The following is a 24578-nucleotide window of genomic DNA, read 5'->3' as shown; positions in this document are numbered from 1 at the left end:
GATGTGAAGAAACCTGTGGTGAAGATGCCCACACTGTATTTGATTCCCATATAGGTCAGATTATGGTACTCAGAATATTCAACCAGGATTTCGCCAATAAAAACAAAAACAAAGGAAAAGCAAAAAATAGGACAAGTACATTATGTGTTAATGATAGAGGATACATTTTGATGCCATGCACATTGCTTCCCAATCCAAGCACAACTAAGACAGCATGTTACTGCAAGAGTCTGAACAGCAAAGATGGCTAGAATCCTCTCTCTTATGTAAAACAGAAACTAAAGAATTTCACTCAAAAGGTGCAATAGGACAACTTGGATAATTTGATACTGTCAAGAAAATAAGAAAATCATCTTACTTAAAGAATTTTATTCCTTCTGAATCGACACTGACTTTCTGGAACTTTTTCGGTGGGTGGTTAAGACGTATCCATAGTTATTAAATCTAGAGTGCTAGCAACTTACTGCAGGGACAATGCAGGTTTGTTTCATGCTCTGAAAATACTTTCCCCCTTCCTAATTTGGTATTTAAAGTTGTCATAAGATCTGTAATTTACCTGAAAACATGTTAGTATAGATAGCGTGCTATGGACGTGTATTCGTTTGCTCCAGGTATAGATAGCGTGCTATGGACGTGTATTAGTTTGCTCCAGGTATAGATAGCGTGCTATGGACGTGTATTAGTTTGCTCCAGGTATAGATAGCGTGCTATGGACGTGTATCAGTTTTGCTCCAGGTACAGATAGCGTGCTATGGACGTGTATTAGTTTGCTCCAGGTATAGATAGCGTGCTATGGACGTGTATTCGTTTTGCTCCAGGTATAGATAGCGTGCTATGGACGTGTATTAGTTTGCTCCAGGTATAGCTAGCGTGCTATGGACGGGTATTCGTTTGCTCCAGGTATAGATAGCGTGCTATGGACGTGTATTAGTTTTGCTCCAGGTATAGATAGCGTGCTATGGACGTGTATTAGTTTGCTCCAGGTATAGATAGCGTGCTATGGACGTGTATTAGTTTTGCTCCAGGTATAGATAGCGTGCTATGGACGTGTATTAGTTTGCTCCAGGTATAGCTAGCGTGCTATGGACGGGTATTCGTTTGCTCCAGGTATAGATAGCGTGCTATGGACGGGTATTCGTTTGCTCCAGGTATAGATAGCGTGCTATGGACGGGTCTTAGTTTTGCTCCAGGAAATACCTCCACTCTGGAGGCAGCTATTTGCCCTAAATGGGAAAACCCATTCGGGAAGTAATTAGTTAGGACTTAATCCCAAGGCCAGATGGCTATTGTAAATGCCTCAACTATCTTGATCTCCAGATTACACCAGAAGCTTTGTTAATTAGTGAGATGGGTTTTCTTGTGAACTAAGTGGCCCTGTTACTTAGTGTAACGGATGTCAAGAAATTCCTGGGGAAAAATGAGTGACATTAATAGCCATGGACTGATTGGAAATACACAGACGTCCGCCAGCCAGTCTGGTGTGGGCCGGGTGTCAAGGCTGCAGCGAGCCCCAGGGGCTGCAGGGTTGGGAGGGCAGCCGTGGATCTGGAGGATGGGGGTTGCGTGGTGCAGACCACGTTCTGTGTCTGATACTGTCACATTTGCCTCGGTAAATCTTTACAGAAAGGCTCAGTTAGACAACACAAGACAGAGCAGCAACTGTGTTCAATTTACCCACAAAATTGATTTTGGTGCCTGCGCGGATAATACACGTGAGGGGTCAGAATTCGGACTCACTTTCATTGTAACCTGGTAGCCAAGGGGTAAAGAGGCACCTGGAGGTTTTATCTAGCTTCAAAAATTAGAGGCTAATTAGCTACCACAAGGTACATAAAACGGAACTGCCAAATTGGCTTAAATCTTTGCAAAGGAAAAAAAAATAGAAGAAATAAAGGAAAAGATTTGTGCAGATATGGAAAGTGATGCCTACTAAAACTTTCTAAGATGAGATGTATCTGCTGATACAATCATTTTGAAACTGAACTCCGTTTCTAAAGTTTCATTACAAGACATTCATTTTACATAAATCTCCTCCATCTGGAACGCATTTCACTTGTCCATAAACAGAGAGCTGGACTAATTGTGAACGATTATTTTCATAAGGGCAATGCTCTCCTAAAGAATCCCCTTCAATACAAACCATGAGCTAGTCACCCCTGAAAGAAAAGATATTCTTCAGGAAAGTACTTGTCTATATCAGATCAAAGAAATGGAAACAAGTGGATTCTAAAATTGACAGAGTTTATAGTTTCTAATATTTTCACTGCAGGCACGTGGCTTGTAAATAATGACCACACGGAATTCCACTGTACACGCAACTCATCTTCTAGCGTCACGTCACTCTTTCGGTCTGACGCCCAACCCCAATCCCAGCCCCAACCCCAGGCTGGCCTGGCTGTGGGGCCCGCAGCTCCCACGCACCTTCTGCCCACACTTCTAAAACCGGGGCATACGCACTATGGAAAGCAGGGTGGAGGTTCCTTAAAAAGGTAAAAATAGTTACCATATGATCCAGCAATTCCACTCCTGGGTATATATACGGAAAAGACGAAAACTCTAGTTTGAAAAGATACGTGCACCCCAATGTTCACAGAAGCACTATTTACAGTAGCCAAGACATGGAAGCGACCTAAGTGTCCAGCAACAAATGAATGAATAAAAAGATGTGGTACATATGTATACAACAGAATACTACTCATCCATAAAAAAGAATGAAACATTGCCATTTGCAGCAACATGGATGGACCCAGAGATTATCATACTGAGTGAAGTCAGACAGAGAAAGACACATTACATGATGTTGCTTATATGTAGAATCTAAAAAATAATACAAATGAATTTATTTACAAAACAGAAACAGACTCACAGACATAGAAAACAAACTTACGGTTACCAAAAGGGAAGGGTGGGGAGGGGTAAATTAGGAGTATGGGACTAACAGATACACACTACCACATATAAAACAGATAAGCAACAAGGATTTACTGTATAGCACAGGGAACGATATTCAATATCTTGTAATAACCTATAATGGAAAAGAATATGAAAAAAATGTGTAACTGAATCACTTTGCTGTATACCTGAAACTAACATGATATTGTAAATCAACTATGCTTCAATTAAAAAAAAAAAAAAAAAAAACCAAAAAACTGGGGCATGCATATTCTCAGAGAGCCTGGCACGTGCAACACTCCCTGAGCCCAACTGTACATGATGGCATGTCATCAAAAACACATTAAAGGTAAAACTCAACTGAAGGTGAGCTCTGTGAGGATGCAGACCTTTGTTTTGTGCACTGATATATTCCCAGGGCATAGAAGAGTGTCAAGTGCTTAGTAGGCAACCACACTGTAACAATGGATTCCATAAGTACATATACCTACTATGTACTTACACGTGGGAGGCAGAGGCAACTAAGGATCCAGAGAGCAAGGTGGATGGGGTCCCTACCGCCAGAGGTCTTACATGCTAGCAGGAGAGAGATCACAGATGAGCAGAGTGCCGACTACAGACTGTGCTACAAGGGAAATCAGCAGGACACTGGGATAGAGGATATAGAGGAAACCTCCTCAGACCAGGTTTGAGACGAACAAGGAGTTTAAGGAAGGGAGAAGGAGAAACGTGGACAGATGTGAAATACGTCCTGGAGGTGGAACCACAAAATTCACTCCTGGCTTGGACATGGGCCATGAGAAAAAGGCTCAATCAAGGATGATTCCTAGGTATTTTGTTTTACTAGGTTTTGTTGTTTTTATTTTAAGTTTAAGCAACTGGGTGACTTGATGGTACCATTTACTGACGTCAGACTTAAAAAAAGAAATTTTGAACGAAAAAAAAAGATCCATTTGTTAATTCAAGAAATCCATTAGACATCCAATGGAGATAACAAGTAAGCAGCACAGTACCTGGCAAAGAATAGGTGCTTAACAGTTAACTGAAATGCACAACAAAAAATCTAAATTAATAAAATTTAATTTAAAAATGAGTCTACACTGGCTACTCTCTAACCCCCTGAGAAACAGTGTTGGCAACACCCACAGGAAACTGCTAAAGGGTGTTTTAACTGAACATGAGCCAGTCGACGGAACTAATTACTGCACTATTCTTTATGGACCTGCTAAAATCAAGTTCTTGTTGTATTGTGCAGTTAATGCCTTATGATAATAGTAGCTAGCTACTAAACTCTTTAAAAAAATACTGTATGTATCAATATAAAGTTGACTCTCTAAGAATTAAAGTCCAAAGTCAATATTAAAGATACGTCTGTTTCTTGGTTGAATGAATAGCTAAGAATACTGCCTTAATCAAAAATCTTTTTTAAAAAGATTAGCTTTTATACTACAAACCTACAGTAATCAAGACAGTATGGTACTGGCATAAAAACAGAAATATATATCAATGGTACAGGATAGAAAGTCCAGAGATAAACCCATGCACCTATGGTCACCTAATTTATGAAAAAGGAGGCAAGAATATAAAATGGAGAAAAGACAGTCTCTTCAATAAGCGAGGCAGTGGAAAACTGAACAGCTACATGTAAAAGAATGAAATTAGAACACTCCCTTACACCATACACAAAAATAAACTCAAAATGGATTAAAGACCTAAATGTAACACCTGATACTGTAAAACTCTTAGAGGAAAACATAGGAAAAATACTCTGACATAAATCACAGCAAGATCTTTTTTGACCCACCTCTTAGAGTAATGAAAATAAAAACAAAAATAAACAAGTGGGACCTAATTAAACTTAAAAGCTTTTGCACAGCAAAGGAAAACATAAACAAGACAAAAAGACAACATTCAGAATGGGAAAAAATTTCGCAAACGAAGCAACTGACAAAGGATTGATCCCCAAAATACAAAACAGCTCATGCAGCTCAATATCAAAAAACCCCAAACAACCCAATCCAAAAATGGGCAGAAGACCTAAACAGACATTTCTCCAAAGAAGACATACACATGGCCAAGAGGCACATGAAAAGATGCTCAACATCACTAGTTACTAGAGAAATGCAAATCAAAACTACAGTGAGGTATCACCTCACACCTGTCAAAATGGCCATCATCAAAAAATCTACAAACAATAAATGCCGGAGAGGGTGTGGAGAAAAGGGAACACTCTTGCACTATTGGTGGAAATGTAAATTGATACAGACACTATGGAGAACAGTGTGGACGTTCATTAAAAAACTAAAAATAGGGCTTCCCTGGTGGCACAGTGGTTGAGAGTCCACCTGCCGATGCAGGGGACACAGGTTTGTGCCCCGGTCTGGGAAGATCTCACAGGCCGCGGAGCGGCTGGGCCCGTGAGCCACGGCCGCTGAGCCTGCACGTCCAGAGCCTGTGCTCCGCAACAGGCAAGGCCACAACAGTGAGAGGCCTGCATACCGCAAAAAAAAAAAAAAAAAACAACCAACTAAAAATAGAACTACCATATGAATGAAATTAGAACACTCCCTAACACCATAAACAAAAATAAACTCAAAATGGATTAAAGACCTAAATGTAAGGCCAGACACTATAAAACTCTTAGGGGAAAACATAGGCAGAACACTCTATGACATAAATCACAGCAAGATCCTATTTGACCCACCTCCTAGAAAAATGGAAATAAAAACAAAAATAAACAAATGGGACCTAATGAAACTTCAAAGCTTTTGCACAGCAAAGGAAACCATAAACAAGACAAAAAGACAACCCTCGGAATGGGAGAAGATATTTGCAAATGAAGCAACTGACAAAGGATTAATCTCCAAAATTTACAAGCAGCTCATGCAGCTCAATATCAAAAAATCAAACAACCCAATCCAAAAATGGTCAGAAGACCTAAATAGACATTTCTCCAAAGAAGATATACAGACTGCCAACAAACACATGAAAGGATGTTCAACATCACTAACCATTAGAGAAATGCAAATCAAAACTACAGTGAGGTATCACCTCACACCTGTCAAAATGGCCGTCATCAAAAAATCCACAAACAATAAATGCTGGAGAGGGTGTAGAGAAAAGGGAACCCACTTGCACTGTTGGCGGGAATGTAAATTGATACAGCCACTATGGAGAACAGTATGGAGGCTCCTTAAAAGACTAAAGATAGAACTACTATATGACCCAGCAATCCCACTACTGGGCACATACCCTGAGAAAACCATAATTCAAAAAGACACATCCACTCCAGTGATCATTGCAGCAGTATTTACAATAGCCAGGACATGGAAACAACTTAAGTGTCCATCGACAGAGGAATGGATAAAGAAGATGTGGTACATATATACAATGGAATATTACTCAGCCATAAAATGGAACGAAATTGGGTCATTTGTAGAGATGTGGTGGGTCCTAGAGTCTGTCACACAGAGTGACGTTAAGTCAGAAAGAGAAAAACAAATATCGTATATTAACGCATATATGTGGAATCTAGAAAAATGGTACGGATGAACCTATTTGCAGGGCAGGAATAGAGGCACAGACATAGAGAAGAGACATGTGGACACAGGGGCGTAAGGGGAGGGTGGGACGAATTGGGAGGTTAGGATTGACATATATACACTACCCATGTGTAAAATAGATAGCTAGTGGGAACCTGCTGTATAGCACAGGGTGCTCAGCTCAGTGCTCTGTGGTGACCTAGATGGGTGGGATGGGGGTGGAGGTGGGAGGGAGGTCCAAGAGGGATGGGATATATGTATGCCTATGGCTGATTCACTTCATCGTGCAGCAGGAACTAACACAGCGTTGTGAAGCAATTATACTCCAAAAAAAAAAAAAAAAGATTAGCTTTTACTATATTAGATTGAGCATACTTGATGATTATTCAGTAGTACAAGCACTTTGGAAGGTGGAACCTCAGCTGAATCAGGGTTTGTTGAGAATTCACACTGAATGGGTGATTCTTGCTAGAATCAATCTTGCTAGGAAACAATCTAAGAAATTCTTCCCACCAGTAGAATGTAAAAGAAGTTCCCACCAGAATTATTTTATCAACCTTTGGAACAGGATGCGTCAATAACAAGCATTAAGGAGACTTAAGTATAGTAATTGCTCTGCAAATGAATTTCAAAAAGTGATCAGCTTAATTTAGACTACAAGTTAAAGGAACAAACTAGAGCAGAGTTTCTCAACCTCCACATAACTGACATTTGGGGATAATTCTGTTGTGGGGCCTGTCCTGTACATTGTAGGATGTTTAGCAACATCCCTGGCCTCCACCCACGAGGCAGCAAACGTGGGATCCCCAGGGGACCCCAAATTGAGAACCAGCGATCTAGAGTAATGCAAATTACGGATTGTAACCTACATATGTCAATATGGAAATCTAATGATCTCTGATAGCCAACTTCCAAGATGGCCTCAATAACCCCTACCTTCTGGTACTCGGGTCACCTGCTCTGGGGGATGCCGGCTGCCATGTCGTGAGCAACCGTCATGTGGCAGAGAGGCCACTGAGGTGTGGAACTGAGGCTTCTTGCCAAAAGCTACCCAAGTAAGCTGGGAAGCTCCTCCAGCCTCAGCAGGCGTTCAGATGCCTCAGCGCTGGCCAATCACACAGTAATGACGACCTCACGGGAGACCACGGGCCAGAACCAGCACTCAGAAACGCTGAGACGATAAACGTTTTACGTCACTAGGTCTTAGGGGAATTTGTTACATAGCAACACGTCTATCTGTCCCAAACACAAAAACCTCAGTAGATGAATCTTTACCACTTAGTAACAGAATCACTACATTCTTTACCAAAGGACACACATGACTGGTTAGTAGCAATTTATCTTTTCTAGGCAAAAATGAGACAAATGGGTACAAAAGAGTTTTTCTTGAATTTAGAGTGTGGTTTGGGTGTGGGGGGGTAGAAATCAGAATAGACTGGTAACTTGATTTATGTGGTAAAAGAAAACATTTTCCACTAAGAAGTCCTTGAAAATCTTCACGGAGATTCACATACCAAAGCTGGTAGCTCACTGTGTCTCCCATCCCAGGATACAGCCACTAAACACAGGGCTTTCAGGAGGAAGAATTTCAGATTTAATTGTGGCTTCAGCTCAGTGCTGACGATCCACAGAATGACAGAAACTCAGAAAGCAGATCAGTTTCCCCAGAGCCAAAAGTCATAGCCATGCTTCCTACTGACACGGGCACATTTGTTATCCCACTTTGTACAGAAAAAGCTAAAATAATTACTAAATGAACTTGGATTAAGCAAATCTTCAGATTTTATCTTACTGGGAATAAACAATATTCCAAGCAAATAGTCCCATACTTCTTACATAACTTGGCTAAAGTCTCTTGCACTTAAACTACCTCTGAGGGTGTTACGGGCTGAATCGTCCCCCACCCCCAAATCCATATGTTGAAGTCCTAACCTCTAGTAGCTCAGAGCATGACTGTGTTTAAAGACAGGGTCTTCACAGATGTAATTAAGCTAAAATGAGGTCACTAGGGTGGGCAGGATCCAATATGACTGGGGTCGTATGAGAGAAGAACAGACACAGACACATGCAGAGGGAAGAGCACGTGAATTCACAGGAGACGGCCGTCCACAAGCCAAGGAGAGAGGCCTCGGAAGAAACCAGCCCTGCCAACACCTTGATCCCAGACTTCCTCCAATTGTGAGAAAATACATGTCTATTGTTTAAGCCACCCAGTCTGTGGTGCTCTGTTTTGGCAGCCCGGGCAAAGGCATACAGAGGGTTATCTAGCTACCTCTGTATTTCCTGGGTCCTCTGTGATCTGGTGGCATCTCCTAATCACAGAAACCACATTGTCAGGAGATTAACGTGCGGACCCAGAGTAAAGAATGTCACAGTGAACCCGATTTCCAGAAACTGCCCATCAAGGGATTGTTAGAATTGAAGTCTCTGATTCTGGCCTTCTTAACTTTAACCAAGACGTCTAATATCAGAGGAGGGAGGAAAAACATAGAATTAACTCGAATGACTTAAGTAGAAATAACAGAAGTTGAATGATTTGCTATTAAAGTGTCGACTCTAAGCAGCTGGAAAGGGGAGGCCCGTGTCCTGTAAGTCACACTGAGCAGACTGTCACTCAGGATAACGTCCCCAGACTAGGCGTGCAAGCCGGTCGGGCTGAGGAAGAAAGTAAAGCTTTCAGCGAATTAAGGGAGTCGAACGGCTGAGAGGAAATTTTTGAGGAGACAAAATGTGAGGGACAAATTATTCTGAGGTCCACATCCCATAGAAATGGTAATGTATGAAAAGAACAATTTACCACATCCAATTCCAACTTCGCTTGTTGAGTGTTCACTGTGCCTGGTTCTGTGTTAAGTATTCAGCACGCATCTCATTTAATCTCCACGCCAACCTCATAATTACATATCATCCCCAATCAAACACGAAGAAATAAGTTCAGAGAGGTTATATAATTATACACCCACAGAATAATACACAACTATCTATATACATAACTATATATAATAAACATATGATTAAAATTACTTTCCCATTTGTTTTTTCCCATTTGTTTTGCTTTTCAAAATGTGACTACCAGGAAAATGTTAATTACACGTGACTCGCGTTGTATTTCTATTGGACAGCCCTGTTCCATACTACATCTGTTAGGAAGGAAAGTACTTGATTTGCTTAATCATAGTAGACATTCAACTAGAAGTCTGAGGAATGAAAAGTTTCTGGTGCTTTTAAACTTACAAAACGAGATGAGTTATCATTTTTCACAGTCTTTGCGTTTCCAAATGATTCCAGGATTGGATTTGCTTGCAAAAGCTGCCGTTCAAGTTCCCCCTAAAAGACATTACACACACACACACACACACACACAAATAAAAGCAAGTATATGTTAATCTAACATGTCTACTCCAGTCCTCAGGGAAAAAAAAACAACAAAGCAAAACCAAACACTGCCTCTTTTGCTCAGTATTTTCATTTTACTTGCCATCCAGCAAACTTTGTTGTTGGCTTCTTACCTTGGTCTTATGGGCTCTGCTAAAGGAAAAAATTAGCATCTATCATGTGCTCACAAGGAGGAGAAAATGTCACATTGCACAGTGATGGTAAATTTAAGGACGGGGCACGTAAGTTAAGTGGAGAATTTTTAAAGTAAAGCAAACTGTTTTCATGAAATAAAATTTAGCATGATACTTCAGTTAAGGACATATTAATACTAATGCTCCTGCTTATTTCTACTTTGCCTCGTTCCAAAGATTTAAGGCAGCAAATTCTAATAATTTCCACTGTGCTGGTAATAAGACTTGCCATTTCTCCAAGGGTCTCACATAACGTCTTAATGATGTAGACAGGGCAATGTCCTCGTCTCCGGTTTCAGAGGCGACAAAGACGGCGATGCTGCTGAATTCTTGCACATATTTAAAAAGCTAAGTATACTGTATTTGATATAATGGTCATTACTTATATGCAAATTAAGCTATAAAACAGGTTTTACAAACAAAATACGTTAAGTATATATATGCTTTAATCATGAAACACAACAGAAGGCTGTATGGGGAAGCATGAGGCATTTCTGTATCCCTGGAATGTAATTTCAGAATTACACTGTAGGACTTAAATAAATCTGCTCTTTCCAAACACAAATCTTACCCCTGTATTTTAAAATGCCCACAGTATACTAGACCTCAAGAAAGGATAAAAACTGCTAGCTACTGTGATGCTCTAAGCAAAAACAGAGTACAAGGAAGCTCACAGAAGATTTTAAAATTAATGGCCACCTGCCCTGTGATGTATTACACTACCATCGACTCCAAAATCGGGAACAGATCTATGCCACACATGCAGTCTCGGCATCTGACCCAGGTGTGGTTCACTCCACTGAAAGGGTAGGAAATGTTCCTGAAGCACGTGACACAGTGAGGCGCTGCAGTGTTACACGTCTACTCTGGAGCATTTATGTGGATTGTCCGATTGTCTGGATTATTTTCCCAGGTTTTATCTATAGTCTACTATTGTGTTCAACTGAAACCAGTCAGGAACCAGTCCTGCCATGTGAATGTCTTGACATGGCATCAACTCACATTCCTGGCTTTAGATAATATGCTCCCTGTACGGGGGATCTTCCCGTTTATGGACTTCAAGACACCAGACTACTTCTGATGTAAATTTTTCTAAACACTACATGCTATCAAAGTTTCTTAAACATGGTGTCCTGAACCAATGTTAATGGCTGAAAGTCATCACTACGAATAGCAGCCATTGTGCTGTGACGTAGAAGTGCCTTTCCCCTGGAGGTTAGCGGTCACAGCCATCACTGCGTCTGTGCTAACATCTCGCAAAGCTCTCGGTGCACTGGCACCGCAGTAATGATTTGGGCTCTAGAATCCCTTAACCTCACCCCATCTGTGTGATCAGGGCGTAGAAACCGTCAGAAAAACCCGGACTTGATAAGTGGGGCACTGCCTTTACCTGACACTCCTACGGTTAGATCAAGGAGTCAGAATACAGATTCCTTAAAATTACACACTATCCTACCAAATCATAATAAAAATACTTTCAATAATAATCTACCTTTAAAATAGTTTCCTAACTTGGAGGTAAAACAAATATTATATACCTCATTTTAATATTCCCTAGACATGGCTTCAAGAACTCTTTGGGTCAAGTTTATAGATTCTTTTCTTTTCTCCTTCGTGTGCGTATGCGCGCACGTGTGTGTACACGCACGTGTGTGCATGTGATCCACTGATCCTGATTCCATTCTTTCTTCTCTTGGCTTAAAGGCACCGGCTGTATACCCTACATGAGGTTAGTCAGTATCACGCCAAAATGATGCTCCGTGAATGTTTGCTGAATGGATGGGTAATCAGCAGTCCGAAGACATTCTAGTAGTATTTGGGGAGGGGATGGTGGTGAGCCAGAGGTGGAAGTAAGATTTGGGTTAAGGGTCCTCAGAATCACTGTCGTAACCACAGGCCTGGGTCCCTGCTTTGGAGGCCACAACATTAACAGGAATGTGGTGGTACTTCTCTTCCAATGGATTTTTGACATCACTGAGACCAAGTAAAGATCTCAAAAACTCATAAATGAATCACAAAGAGCTTGACACAGAGCTAATATTATAAAACACACAAAAATGATCTTTAAGAAATTACCACTAAAATTTGACCATTTCTGCCTTGAATAATTTCACATTTAGATAAACAGGGCTAACAGCTCTCAACCAAATTATGAAGCCATTTACAAACCATCAGGGGACAGTGACTAAGTGCTAACCTTTCTGCTGGGACTCGGATGGGCAACGTCCCTTTTCTATTCTATATAGTAATGAGAAATGTCACTTGCGAATGTGGGGAAAAGAAATCAGCATTAGCTATTTAAATTATTTTTAAAGTTCTAAGTATTTAGAATTATATGATGCTTTAAAGGTTTACCGATCGTGATGAAAACTATACCCTTGTGTTTATTACACAATGTATTATATACACTTGCTATATGATAGATATAGGATGAGTTTTAAACTGGTTAAAAAAAATTATATATGTACATACACCTCTTTCAAAACTCCAGTTCAGCCAGCAAGGGGACTCGGGCTGGACTCTTGCTGCACCTGTAGGCCTGATGGGCAAAGCTGCAGGCCTCCCACTGACCGCAGAGTACGGCTGGAAGCTGGCGGCAGCAGTCAAACGCCATGGTTAGAACCAGACTCTCATCTCGAGTGGCAGGCTCTAATTTCTGTGCTTGTTACCTGCTACCTATCACCTTTTTGTCTTAGTTCAAGGCAGTTTAGACCAGTAGATAAGAGTCATCCGGAAGCTGCCATCTAGAGGTGGATGGCTCAGGAGTCAGTGGGCAGGTGGGCTGGCTTGAACGGGTCATTCCCAGGGGATGGTCCAGTTTAAGAAATTAGTCGTCCTCAAACCTGCTCTGAAATCGTACCACGTCCAGGCTTTGGAGTGGCCCTGAACACTGTGCCAGACATCGAGGGCCTGTAACAGTGACCTACGATGAGGGAATATGGGCACTGGAGCTGTACTTGCTGTTGGCCAGGGCATTAAGCCAAACGAGGACTCATTGTGTTATGGTAAGTAAAAGTTGAGAGGTAAATGGTTTACTTCTTAAATACTGTGACCTTAATTTTGAAAATTTATTTCTTACATTTGTTCCTATTTCTATAATGAAGTTATAAGGTAAACATAAAAAAATCGGTCACTTCACACTGCTAGGATGGCCTTAATAAAAAGACAATGACAAGCGTTGCCCAGGATATGGAGAAACTGGCCCCCTCAAACACTGCGGGGGATGTAAAGTGGTGCAGCCTCTATGGAAAAGTTTGGCAGTTCCTCAAAATGTTAAACAGAATATTACCACAATCCAGCAATTCCACTCCTAGGTATACACCCAAGAGAACTGAAAATGTATGGCTATGTGAAAACTTATATATTGCAGCATTATTCATATTGGTGCCAAAGTGGAAACAATCCAAATGGCCATCAACTGGTGAAGGGATAAACAGAACGTGACAAATTTAATATAACAGGTTATTATTTGGCCACAAAAAGGAATGCGGCACTTACACAAGCTCCAGCATGGATGAACCTTGAAAACATTATGCACAGTGAGAACCACATATTATATGATTCCGTTCATATAGAATACCCCGAATAGGCAGATTCAGAGAGACAGGAAGTAGATGAGGGATTTCCAGGGGCTGGGAGAACATGGAAGGTGATTCCTAATAGGTATACGGTTTCTTTTTGGGGTGATGAAAATGTTCTAAAATTGATTGTAGTGATAATTGCATAACTCTGGGAATACACTGAAAAAAAAAAACAAAACACTGACCTGTACACTTTAAAGGAATGAATTTTATGGGACATGAATTTAAATCTTAATAGAGTTATTTAAAAAAAAGAATGAGCAAAGAGACAAAGACTCACAAAATCAGGAGCCTACAAATGCCTTCCACTTTGTTTTTACAATTTATACTGCTGTTTAGTGATAAAATGCTAGCAATTGACACAAACTGTTCCTGGGAATCTGAGTTTTGCCAATAAAGTTCAACATAAATTTGGAAACCAGTGACATTAAACCAAGAGAAACACTGCCTTTGCAAAGTATAACCATTACTTTACGGTAGTCATCCTCAAAATGGGGCGAGGAAGGCATGCCTGCGGGCGCCCGGGAAGGGCAGGGGGTGTGGGGGAGAGAAGTAAGTTCTCGACTCAACCCTCCCCAGGGTGTGAGCAGTCCCTATGCTCAGGAGTATCTCATATTCCTCAGGTGCGCTGGGGAAGAAAAAGTAATTGAGAACCAGCAGTCTTCTCATGTTTCTAAAAACATGGCGCAGCTACTACTTGACTAGCTTTAACATAACCTTGGGGAAAGCAGCATGGAAGATTCTGCGCGGAGTGCGAACATGCAACAAGACATGCAAATCAGTAATGACAGTGCAGCACGGCCCAGAGAAGCTGTCGCCTCGCCTTCTTGGAGGATACCTGCTTACGGGGGTTCATTTGACCCAAAGTAAAATCTAGGGGTAGGCATGCTACTCACACACCACAGGGATCCGCTCTGTAGTTTAAGATGACATCAAAACAAAATGTTAACAATAATGATTTATGTAATCCACAGAGGATTTGGAAAAACGAAATCTGTACGTTAACTATTTAACACTATTTTGCTAGTGATCTAAGTACATATTTAAAGGTCATTTAGCATGTACTCTAAAACACAAAGAAAAGCTGGTTGCTGGTCTAGAGATTCCTTCTTCAACTGGCAAAGAAGCCTTTAAATATCATATAGGATAATGATTATTTCATTCATCCTCCCAATGTGTATCACTGGTCTGGTCTACAGCTGAAAGCAAAAGGACATCCTGGGCCTTCATAGGTATAGTACAGCTTTAGTGTCTGAGAATTTCTTAAGAATTCTAAAAAAGATATCTGAAAATCTCAGTATCTGGGACTATTCCTTTAGATGTTTCTGACCGTTTATGTTAAGAGATTGTTTTCATAACACTATCATTTCTTGCTTTATGCTAGCTTTGCACCACTATGCTTGTGGAAGACACACCAGAACCGTTCCAGCGCGAGGGAATGGGATGTCCAAGTACAGACGTCCCATTCTATCCAAGGCATCTGGCTCAGTTCCGCCCTCCCTCTCTTGCCAAGTAGCAGGAAATGCTCCGGTCCGTGGTTTGTTCATTGCTATGCTCTGCGGAGCTAAAAGGCGGGCATCTGATAATTAGGGAGAATAACATTCCTCTGCTACTTGCCCTGGATAAAGAAAATCCTAAATTTATGTATTAAATACAATGAGGCTTTGGGGTTAAAACACTTACCAGGCCCTACAATGTTAACAGATCAGAAATTTTTTAAGTTGCAACTTTTCAAGCTGCAGCCCCCAATTCAAAATTTAACGTGTGGCATAAAGTTAGGTTTCCACCTGTTTAGGGAGTATTAAAGTAATTCCACCTGGTAATTGACACATGAAACCCTAAGTTTACAGGCTTCATAAACATATGATTCAATGTCATGACTAAAGGGTAAATAAATATTAAAATTCCTCTAGAAAACAAAGGTAAAGCAAAAGGGCATGCTGCTTCTCAGGAAAGAATAAGCCTCAAAGCAACACAATTACAAAACTAAATATTTTGTTCCTAGGAGATTTTGCTCAGAACTAATGGTATTTGTTTCTAGTAGAGATTCAATCCAAAGACAGAAATTAGTGCAAACACTCATGACTTAAGAAGCATAAAGAAAAGCACTTGCCTGGTGTTTCACTGGTTTAGGTGATTCCTGCTGCTCGTTACAAACAGATAAATGCAAACGTTAGCGAGTTTGGGTCTTTTCCTAGCGGTAAAGCCACATCCAAAGCACCAAGTCAACGTGCGGTTTAGAACCGTGAAAGCTGGTATGCCTGGCATCTCTCAGGGAGTGTTAACTACTACGTCTCATACCTACAGATTAAGGATAACTGACGTTTACATTCTCACCCCTTTTCTATCATCAATTCTCCCCAAATTTCTATCCTCCCCTTGGGCTGCTGTGGGTGGTAGCTCTGTAAGTTCAGGAAGAAGCGCTGAAAATATCTGAGGATCTTCTTTTGGTGGAAACGAAGAAGCCTTCCTAAGCACTGCTCATCCATGTTTAACAATCCCCACCACAGCTTTGTAAGAAATTAGGCTTCGAGTTACAAACCGTAATTCCAGTTTGCCCTGGTGGAATCGCTAGTTACTAACAATTTCCTGATGCCCTAGCTCCCTCCTTGCTGGGTGGGGAGTGGCGGAGACAAGGGACCTGTCAATTACAGCAGCACACTGAGGACGCTTGCTTTCTGATTCTTGTTTCTGAAATTACAGAAGAATAAATCTAAGGGTTTGAAAAGACAACAGCAGAACAAACACTTACAGGAATATTATGGTCCTTTCGTCCTTTGTGTGAAGAAGCGACATGAGCAAGGTACTGAATGACTTTCTTAGTATTTTCTGTCTTCCCGGCACCCGATTCACCCCTGGAAGAAATATTAACACAGGCTGCTTTACGAAAAGCACAGCACACACATTCCCAAACTATAATCGACAAAATTAAACTGAGTTGGAACAAGAATTAGTAGAAAGTAAAAAGAGAATAAGTAGGGAAGAAGAAGAAGAAAAAACTATCACCAATAGTTTGAAAATTATTATTTTTAAATGGCATAAATTAACCCAAATATTGTTTTGGTAGATGCCGGTAAGGGGACAGAGGAAAATGTTCACAACGATTTGTTTTTTTTTTTCCCCTTGGAATTGGGGGCTCTGCCAGTGAAGTGAAGTTTATTAGAATGTTTGTGAAGCAATGCCTCAGCACCAGAAACATATCCAGCACTGGAAACAGAATTCCTAAAACAGTTAAGTTAAGGTAATTTAATCTGAAGGAGCTGAATGAACTCTGGGATGTCCGCTGATTACTGACAGCAGCTTCAAGGCCACTAGACGCCCTCTTGGCTCATCCCTCAGACCAGGCTGACGGTGGTTCTCTCCCCTAGACCCACATAGCACCTTATACATACCTCATACACAAATCTTCACAGTGAACACCAGCCTCACCCGAGGTAAGGATAAGGCCCCACGCGTTTGCCGATTTGTATGTTTGTGTAGTTTCTTTTTTGTTTGTTTGGTTTTTTTTTTGCGGTACGCGGGCCTCTCACTGTTGTGGCCTCTCCCGTTGCGGAGCACAGGCTCCGGACGCGCAGGCTCAGCGGCCACGGCTCACGGGCACAGCCGGAGCCGCATGTGGGATCTTCCCGGACGGGGGCACGAACCCGTGTCCCCTGCATCGGCAGGCGGACTCTCAACCACTGCGCCACCAGGGAAGCCCTGTGTAGTTTCTTTTTAATCCACGTAACCTTGTGCAGTGTTGACACACAGCCAGGACGTAATTTGTAGAGAAAATGAAGGAATACTATGAATTTTGTTATGAACTGGGACAAATGCTATCACTTCCTATGTTTTCTATTTTCAAACGAGGCTGGCACATTTCAAAGGTTGCTTTTTATTTCTACTCAGTACTAAGCTTGAAATTCAGGCAAGCTGCTAGCATACAGTGTGATACTTGAATTACGGCCTCTCTGATCAAATACCTGAGGTTCCCCAAGACCCTGGCAAAGCAAACCTACCTGGACAACGAATAAAATCTCAATTTGGATTAAAATAAAAAACTGTAATATATAATTAAATTAATTTTCTAAAAATCAACAACAAAAACACCCCAGGAACTCAAAAAATGTTATTATACACACGGCCAACTAGTGATCCTCTACGCCTCTTTTATTTAAGGCTTAAAAATCTATTTTTTTCGAACTCTGACCCTTTCTTGAAATTGTACTTGGAATTGTACTATCCGAACTGTCCCCAACATGAGTCCTTGAGGTTTCCCGGTTGCATCACCTCCCTAACTCTCTGTACCCAAACACCACCGAGGTGTTGGACAAAAGGGTCCTATTGATCAGTTAGTTGTATGGCTTTGAGTAAGGAAATTAACTTCTCTGGAAATGGACACCATCATTGGTAAAATGTAGGAATCGGATTAGACCCTTTCCCGCTCCAAGATTTGATGATTCTAGATACAACCCACTTACTGGTGTCTAAGGATATTTGACATATTAAGCTCATTAACCACCATCTACTGTTGTATTAACAACTGTCCCCTTCTTTGTTTTGCCACCAAAGTCTAGTCTAGCCTCAGGTACTCCAATCCACCAAACCTTCTATTAAGGTTTCTGCCTGCCATTCAGGCTTAGAAAGGCCTTTCCTGCACTAACATTATGTCCATCTATATTTTCATTTCTATATCATCTATATTATTAAAACCATCTATATTTTCTTCCAAGACTTCGATGGTTTCACCTTGTACAACTAAGTCTTTAAGTAATTTGAAAGGAAAAAAATGTATGGTCTGAGGTCAAGATTGAATCTCATTTTCCCCTCAAATGATTCAGTCCACATCCCAACATCAATGGTTGACCAAGACACTGATTACCCAGCGATCTGAAATGTTATCTTTACCTTACACTTATGACTTATTTCAAAGCCAGTACCACACTGCAGTAGTTTGGAAGTATGACTAACCAGAGCACCCATCACTGTCTTTAAAAAATAAATCAAGTAGTCTCTGAGGTTAATTTTTTTCAGATAAACTTCAAATAATTTTGTTCTGCTATATCCCTCTCCCATCTCCTCCCGCCCGCCACCCCCATAAAAATAGTCAGACAAAATTTTGAGTTAAATAATACACCTGCTATTCTTAAGAGAAATGATGGCTTCATCTCTGTCTCAGTTAAATTCTGTATTTCTCTAAGTTCAAAACAGGCAAGGACCATGTTTGTCTTATTCACCTTTTAAGTCACAGTGCCTAGCATAGCAGGTACTTGCTGAATTCTGTTGAATAAATGAATATACGTCCTACACAAATTTATTCTAGGCTCTATTTGATAATTTTTTGTTCCTGTTAATTTCACCACCCTTATATTTTCTACCTGGCTACTGTTGGTACATAGATAATGATTTTCGTTCATTCATTTATTCAACACATATTTGCAAATCATCTTCTGTGTGTCGGGCATCCTTTTAAGTGCTAGAGATAAAGCTGTGGACAAGGTCCTTGTGCAGCTCAAGATCAGCAGAGACTTAAAGTAAACAAGAAAAACAAATGGGATAATTACATGTGAGGGAGGCGATGAAGGAAACAAGGAGGCGGCTGAAAGGGAAAAGGCAGAAAAGCAAAGGACAACTCCCTGGAGATGCCATGGCGGGGAGGAGCCTCCTGAAAGGTGAGCAGGACCAGGCAAGAGAGGGCCTGGGGCAGAGCATCCAGGGGGATGGGAAGACAAATGCAAAGGTCTCAAAGCAGAAAAATCTCGGTATAGGGCTTCCCTGGTGGCACAGTGGTTGGCAGTCCGCCTGCCAGTGCAGGGGACGCGGGTTCGTGCCCCGGTCCGGGAGGATCCCACATGCCGCGGAGCGGCTGGGCCCGTGAGCCATGGCCGCTGAGCCTGCGCGTCCGGAGCCTGTTGCCCCGCAACGGGAGGGGCCCCAGCGGTGAGAGGCCTGCTAACTGGCGGCCAGAGTGCAGGATTTAGATAAATAACTAGCAAGGCAGACAGTGGCAGTACCTCCTGCCGAGGTGGGAAGGGGTGGATGTGACGTACCCTGGAGCCATGGGAAAGAATCTGGATTTTATTCACGTGTAATTTGGTAAGAGCTATGATGTCGGTTTTCTTTGGTTTGTTCTTAACTTTATTCAAAACGCCTAGTGTTTCAAGCTAAGCATGATGTTGGCTGTTGGTTTCAAACAGATAATTTTTCATTACATCAAGAAATGAGCCTCATATAGCCTGGTGATGACTTGTCTTGAAAACAGCTGTGATTGGTACTCGTCAGCTTGGTTCGCCTCTGAGGTTTCTCAGCTAACCCCTCTCAGCTGGACATGCTTCAGTGTGTCCTGGAAGCATTTTTTGCCCCCATCTGTCACACTTACTTGGCTGTACTTGACAACCACCTATGAACTCTGCTACATTTTCCATATTTCAGGTCTAAGGTACCTCTGCTAATAGAAAATATTGCTTCAAAGACAGATGTATTCCAATACCTTACGGTTGAGGTCCCAAGAGGGGAGACAGCTTTATACTCTCACCTCAAAATGGGGATAATAGCTTCTGACACGTAAGGTTATTGTGAAGGAAAAAAATACAGTCCATCTAAAACTTATAATTAGTAGTCAGTAAACATTACCCATTATTGTCCACTCAGCTGTTCACCCACCACATAGGAGGGAATTTGAATTACTAAACTCTCTATAGTGTTAGTAAAGTGGTTAAGAAGTGGGCCATGGTGTCCTGGTGACCTCCTTAGATTCAAATCCCATCTACCACTTCCTAGCTTATGGGGCTTTGGGCAAGTTACTGGGCTCTCTGAGCCTCAGTTTATACTCCTTTAAAATGAGATCCGGTTACTTCAAAGGACTGAGATAATGCATGTAAACAGCATAGCATGGCACCCAGCCAGAAGTTTCTCCATAAATGTCAGTAGTGGTAATAACTATGACAATGGTCAACAGTGATGATAAAGAAATTGACAGAAGTAAAAAGGTGATAACCTCTGATTTGACTATGAAAGACGTGGCAGGATCAAAGGAATATAATTCTTAGAAAAGTTTTTTTTTTAAGGGGAAATGGCACATCTGTCCCAGATGGAAAAGGGGGAAATAAAGCAGCTTGAACAAAAGTAAATGGACAAAGCTCCCCTGGGGGCGCAGTGGTTAAGAATCCGCCTGCCAATGCAGGGGACACGGGTTCGATCCCTGGTCCAGGAAGATCCCACAGGCTGCGGAGCAACTAAGCCCGTGCACCACAACGACCGAAGCCCACGCACCTAGAGCCCGTGCTCTGCAACGAGAGAAGCCACCGCAATGAGAAGCCCGCGCACCGCAACGAAGAGTAGCGCCCGCTCACTGCAACTAGAGAAAGCCCCCGCGCAGCAACGAAGACCCAACGCAGCCAAAAATAAATAAATATATTTTTTAAAAAAAGTAAACGGTCAAGGGAACCACAAAGAAAGCTCAGCAGACTCCTCTTGAAGAAAATTAGGAGAATCCTCAAAGGTAACAACAGGCCAAGCCCTCAAAGAGTGAAGAAGACAAAGGGAATCTGACCTCATTTCCACCAACGAGACAAGATCTACCAATGCACTAGTTCTATACTGTAAAGGACTGCTTGTTTCATTGCTGGTCTCTGGGGCACAAGTGCAAGGTTAACGGGGGAACAGAGCAAGCAGCCTGCTGGGTGGGGTGCCCTGTTGTCTGTTGCAGCACATACAGGATGTAAAAGATCAGGAGTTTCTAACCTGAAGGGGTTTGTGTTTTCTAGAGAGATCTGTGGCTTTCACTGGCTTCTCAAAGCAATGTGCGATCCAAACAATAACATAAAAAACAACAGTGGTGAGAAGCAGTGATGCAGACGGTTAACGCATGATCGGTTCCGAGATCTTTCTCTGAATCCCTTCTGGACTGTGGGTATTTCCCCAAAGAGAACGCTCCTTTCCCAGATCTTAATTGGTTTTGTTTTTATTCTCTCTGGATATTTGGAACAGCAAATTCAGTCTAGCTTCAAAAACACCCTTTGCCTGAAGTTCTTGCTTTAGATAACCTCAATTTGAAAAATACATATTTTACATAAAACATATAAATATACATATATATATAAATAGCATTACTCAGTGACTTCCTACAGTTTCAAAACTCCGTTCTATTAGAAAGCAGCTTACTAGGAAGATCGAGATAGACTTGGGTTCAAGTCTTCTATTAAACACTAATACCAGCTGGTGTCAGCCGTGGTACGTAAATGGAGATAACAGGGGTATTGCAAAGATCCATGGAGATAACATTTGCAAAGATGTTCGTTCCTTTTTCTGCAACATTTGCCTGGAACATTTTAGACTTCTATTTACAAGTTGATTTGCATACTCGTTCCCCATAATATAGCTATCACTGAGATGCAGCCACAATGATCCAAAACCCCCCACGTTTTAAGACTCAAGAGGACACAAAAAGCAAAGAGTCATTAGAAAAGCAAACTGAGGTCTAGAGAAGCTGTCTGACCTAGGGTCATGGTAGAGCTGGGACAAAACCAAAAACCAAAACAAATTTTTAAGGCTATTTTTTTGGAGCAATTTTAGGTTTACAGCACGATTGAGAGGAAGGTACAGAGATTTCCCTTGTAACCCCTGCACCCCCGCACACAGCCTCCTCTGTGATCAACATCAGTCACCAGAGTGGTACATTTTTTACGTAGGATGAGCCCTAAGTTCACAGTTTACATTAGGGTTCACTCTGGGTGTTCTGTGGGGTCTGGACAAGTGTATAATGCCTTGTATCTACTATTATAGTATCACACAGAATATCTTCACTTCCCTAAAAATCCTCTGTGCTCTGCCTATTCAACTCCCCTCCGCCCCCCACTCCCCTGGCAACCACCGATCTATTGATACTTATTATCTTCATAGTTTTGCCTTTTCCAGAATGTCACCTAGCTGGACTCATACGGCATGTAGCCTTCTCAGATTGGCTTCTTTCGCTTAGTAATGTGCACTTAAGGCTCCTCCATGTCTTTTCATAGCTTGATAGCTCATTTCTTTTTAGCGCTGGATAATACTCCGTTGTCTGGATGTACCACAGTTTATTTATCCATTTACCTACTGAAGGACATCCCGAGTTTTGACAATTACGAACAAAGCTGCTATAAACTTTCAAGTGCAGGTTTTGGTGTAGGTATAAGTTTTTAATCCTTTGGGAAAATACCAAGTTGTCTGATTGCTGGATCGTATCGTAAGAGTACGTTTAGTTCTGTAAGGAACCGCCAACCTGTCTTCAACAGTGGCTGCACCGTTCTGCGTTCCCACCAGCAGCCACTGAGGGTTCCTGTTGCTTCACATCTTCGGCAGCACTTGATGCTGACACTGCTCCAGGTTTTGGCCGGTCTAGCAGGTGTGTAGTGGTGACATGATGTGGAACATCTTTTCAGGCGCTCCTTTGCCATCTGTGTATCTTCTTTGGTGTCTGCTAAGGTCTTTGGACCATTTTTTAATTGGGTTGTTTTCCTACAGTTGAGTCTTTTAAGAGTTCTCTGCATATTTTGGATAACAGTCCTTTATCAGTCGTGTCTGTCGCAAATATTTTCTCCCAGTCTGTGGCTTATCTTCTTGATCTCTTGACATTGTCTTTTGCAGAGCAGAAGTTTTTAATTTTAATGAAGTCTAGCTTATCAATTATTTCTTTCATAGATGTCTTTGGTTTTGTACCACAAAAGGCATTACCACACTCAAGGTCATCTGGGTTTTCTCTTATGTTATCTTCTAGAAGTTTTATGGTTTTTCATTTTACACTTCAGTCTCTGATCCATTTTGAGTTCACTTTTGTGAAGGGTATAAGATCTGTGTCTAGATTCTTTTTTTTTCTTTTTGCATGTGGATGTCCAGTTGTTCCAGCACCATTTGTTAAAGAGACAATCTTTGCTCCATTGTATTGCCTTTGATCCTTTGTCAAGATCAGATGACTACATTTATGGGGTCTATTTCAAGGTTGCCTTAGCTATTTAATCAATTCTACCGATTTGGGTAACTTAAAACTTTTAAGGTATGTTACTTATACCAAGAATCAACTAAGTGTTTGATAGCCAGGATGGCTTATCATTACCACTTAATGTAATATTTGTATAGGACATAAAATTCCTTAACAACAAAAAAAAATCTACTGTCACATCCTGATAGAAGACTGATATGAAGCAACCATTGTTTTATAATACAATTGTTACATTATATACAAACACACTTAAAAGGAGAAAAACTAGAGTTAACCAGCAGTTAGAGTCATAAAATGTAAGCAGAGTATTCTTTAAAAGGGGGCTTAGAGAACAGAGTAACTTCTTCACCAAGGGTGACTGTGAATTTTAATTATAATGAGAAGGAAAGTCAACATGAGGATTACACTCTTAACAGGATTTCACTTCCAATTACATTGGGTGCTCTCCCATGATCAAGGAAGTCCTTGCTGGGATACTAGAACAAAGGATGCAAGCCACCTGCTTGGTCATAAGTGGGAGAGCTCACACTGCCTGGCCTGAGTCTGCAGAAGTAAAGGCTAGTTGGGGAGCTGTACGCAGCTGAGGCCAGAGGGTACTTTACAAGTTCATCCTTTTGGGGGAAAAGTAAATTAGAGAGTAAATGACTAAAAAAGTAGAGCTGAAACAGGAGCTGTCAAACTACTTAAGTACTTTTTTTTTAAAAAAAATGGTGCTTCCAAATGTATTTTCTCTTTGTGATACCTCTGCAAACATAGGTACTTAATATAAAATAACTACTAAATAAAACTGACTAGTTATTCTCATACAGAAATCTTAATTAGCTCAGCTGTGTACTAAACGTAGAAGACCCAGGTTACATACTCCTAGAGTTCTTTATTTGGTGGATCCTCAAAGGCACCAGGGAACATATCATATTTTCTTAAGTCTGGGATACCTTGTTTAACATTTTCATATTTCTCAAGTCACAATGTAGCTTGTAATAGATATAAGCATGAAAAGCTATTTGTGATTAAATATCATAACCGGTAGATTATTACA

The 24578-nt window shown here is 41.2% G+C and overlaps 1 protein-coding gene across 1 annotated transcript in view; it reads right to left on the bottom strand.

Moving 5' to 3' along the window:
• The window catches only part of MYH10 (myosin heavy chain 10), a 128165-nt gene that overhangs the window by 68280 nt on the left and 35307 nt on the right, over nt 1-24578 (bottom strand). The window contains exons 4-5 of the mRNA XM_022596171.3: nt 16337-16439; nt 9669-9761 (exon numbers count right to left, since the gene is read on the bottom strand). Of these exons, the coding sequence (XP_022451879.1) occupies nt 9669-9761; nt 16337-16439 (196 nt within the window). The remainder of the gene's footprint in view (nt 1-9668; nt 9762-16336; nt 16440-24578) is intronic.

The sequence above is a fragment of the Delphinapterus leucas genome, chromosome 19 (assembly GCF_059928025.1).
Source record: "Delphinapterus leucas isolate spDelLeu-1000000601 "Yukka" chromosome 19, BTC_Dleu_Yukka2, whole genome shotgun sequence".
In the NCBI taxonomy this organism is placed as follows: domain Eukaryota; kingdom Metazoa; phylum Chordata; class Mammalia; order Artiodactyla; family Monodontidae; genus Delphinapterus; species Delphinapterus leucas.
The sequence above is the reverse complement of the archived record's forward strand: the minus strand, read 5'-3'. Positions and strand labels throughout refer to the sequence as shown.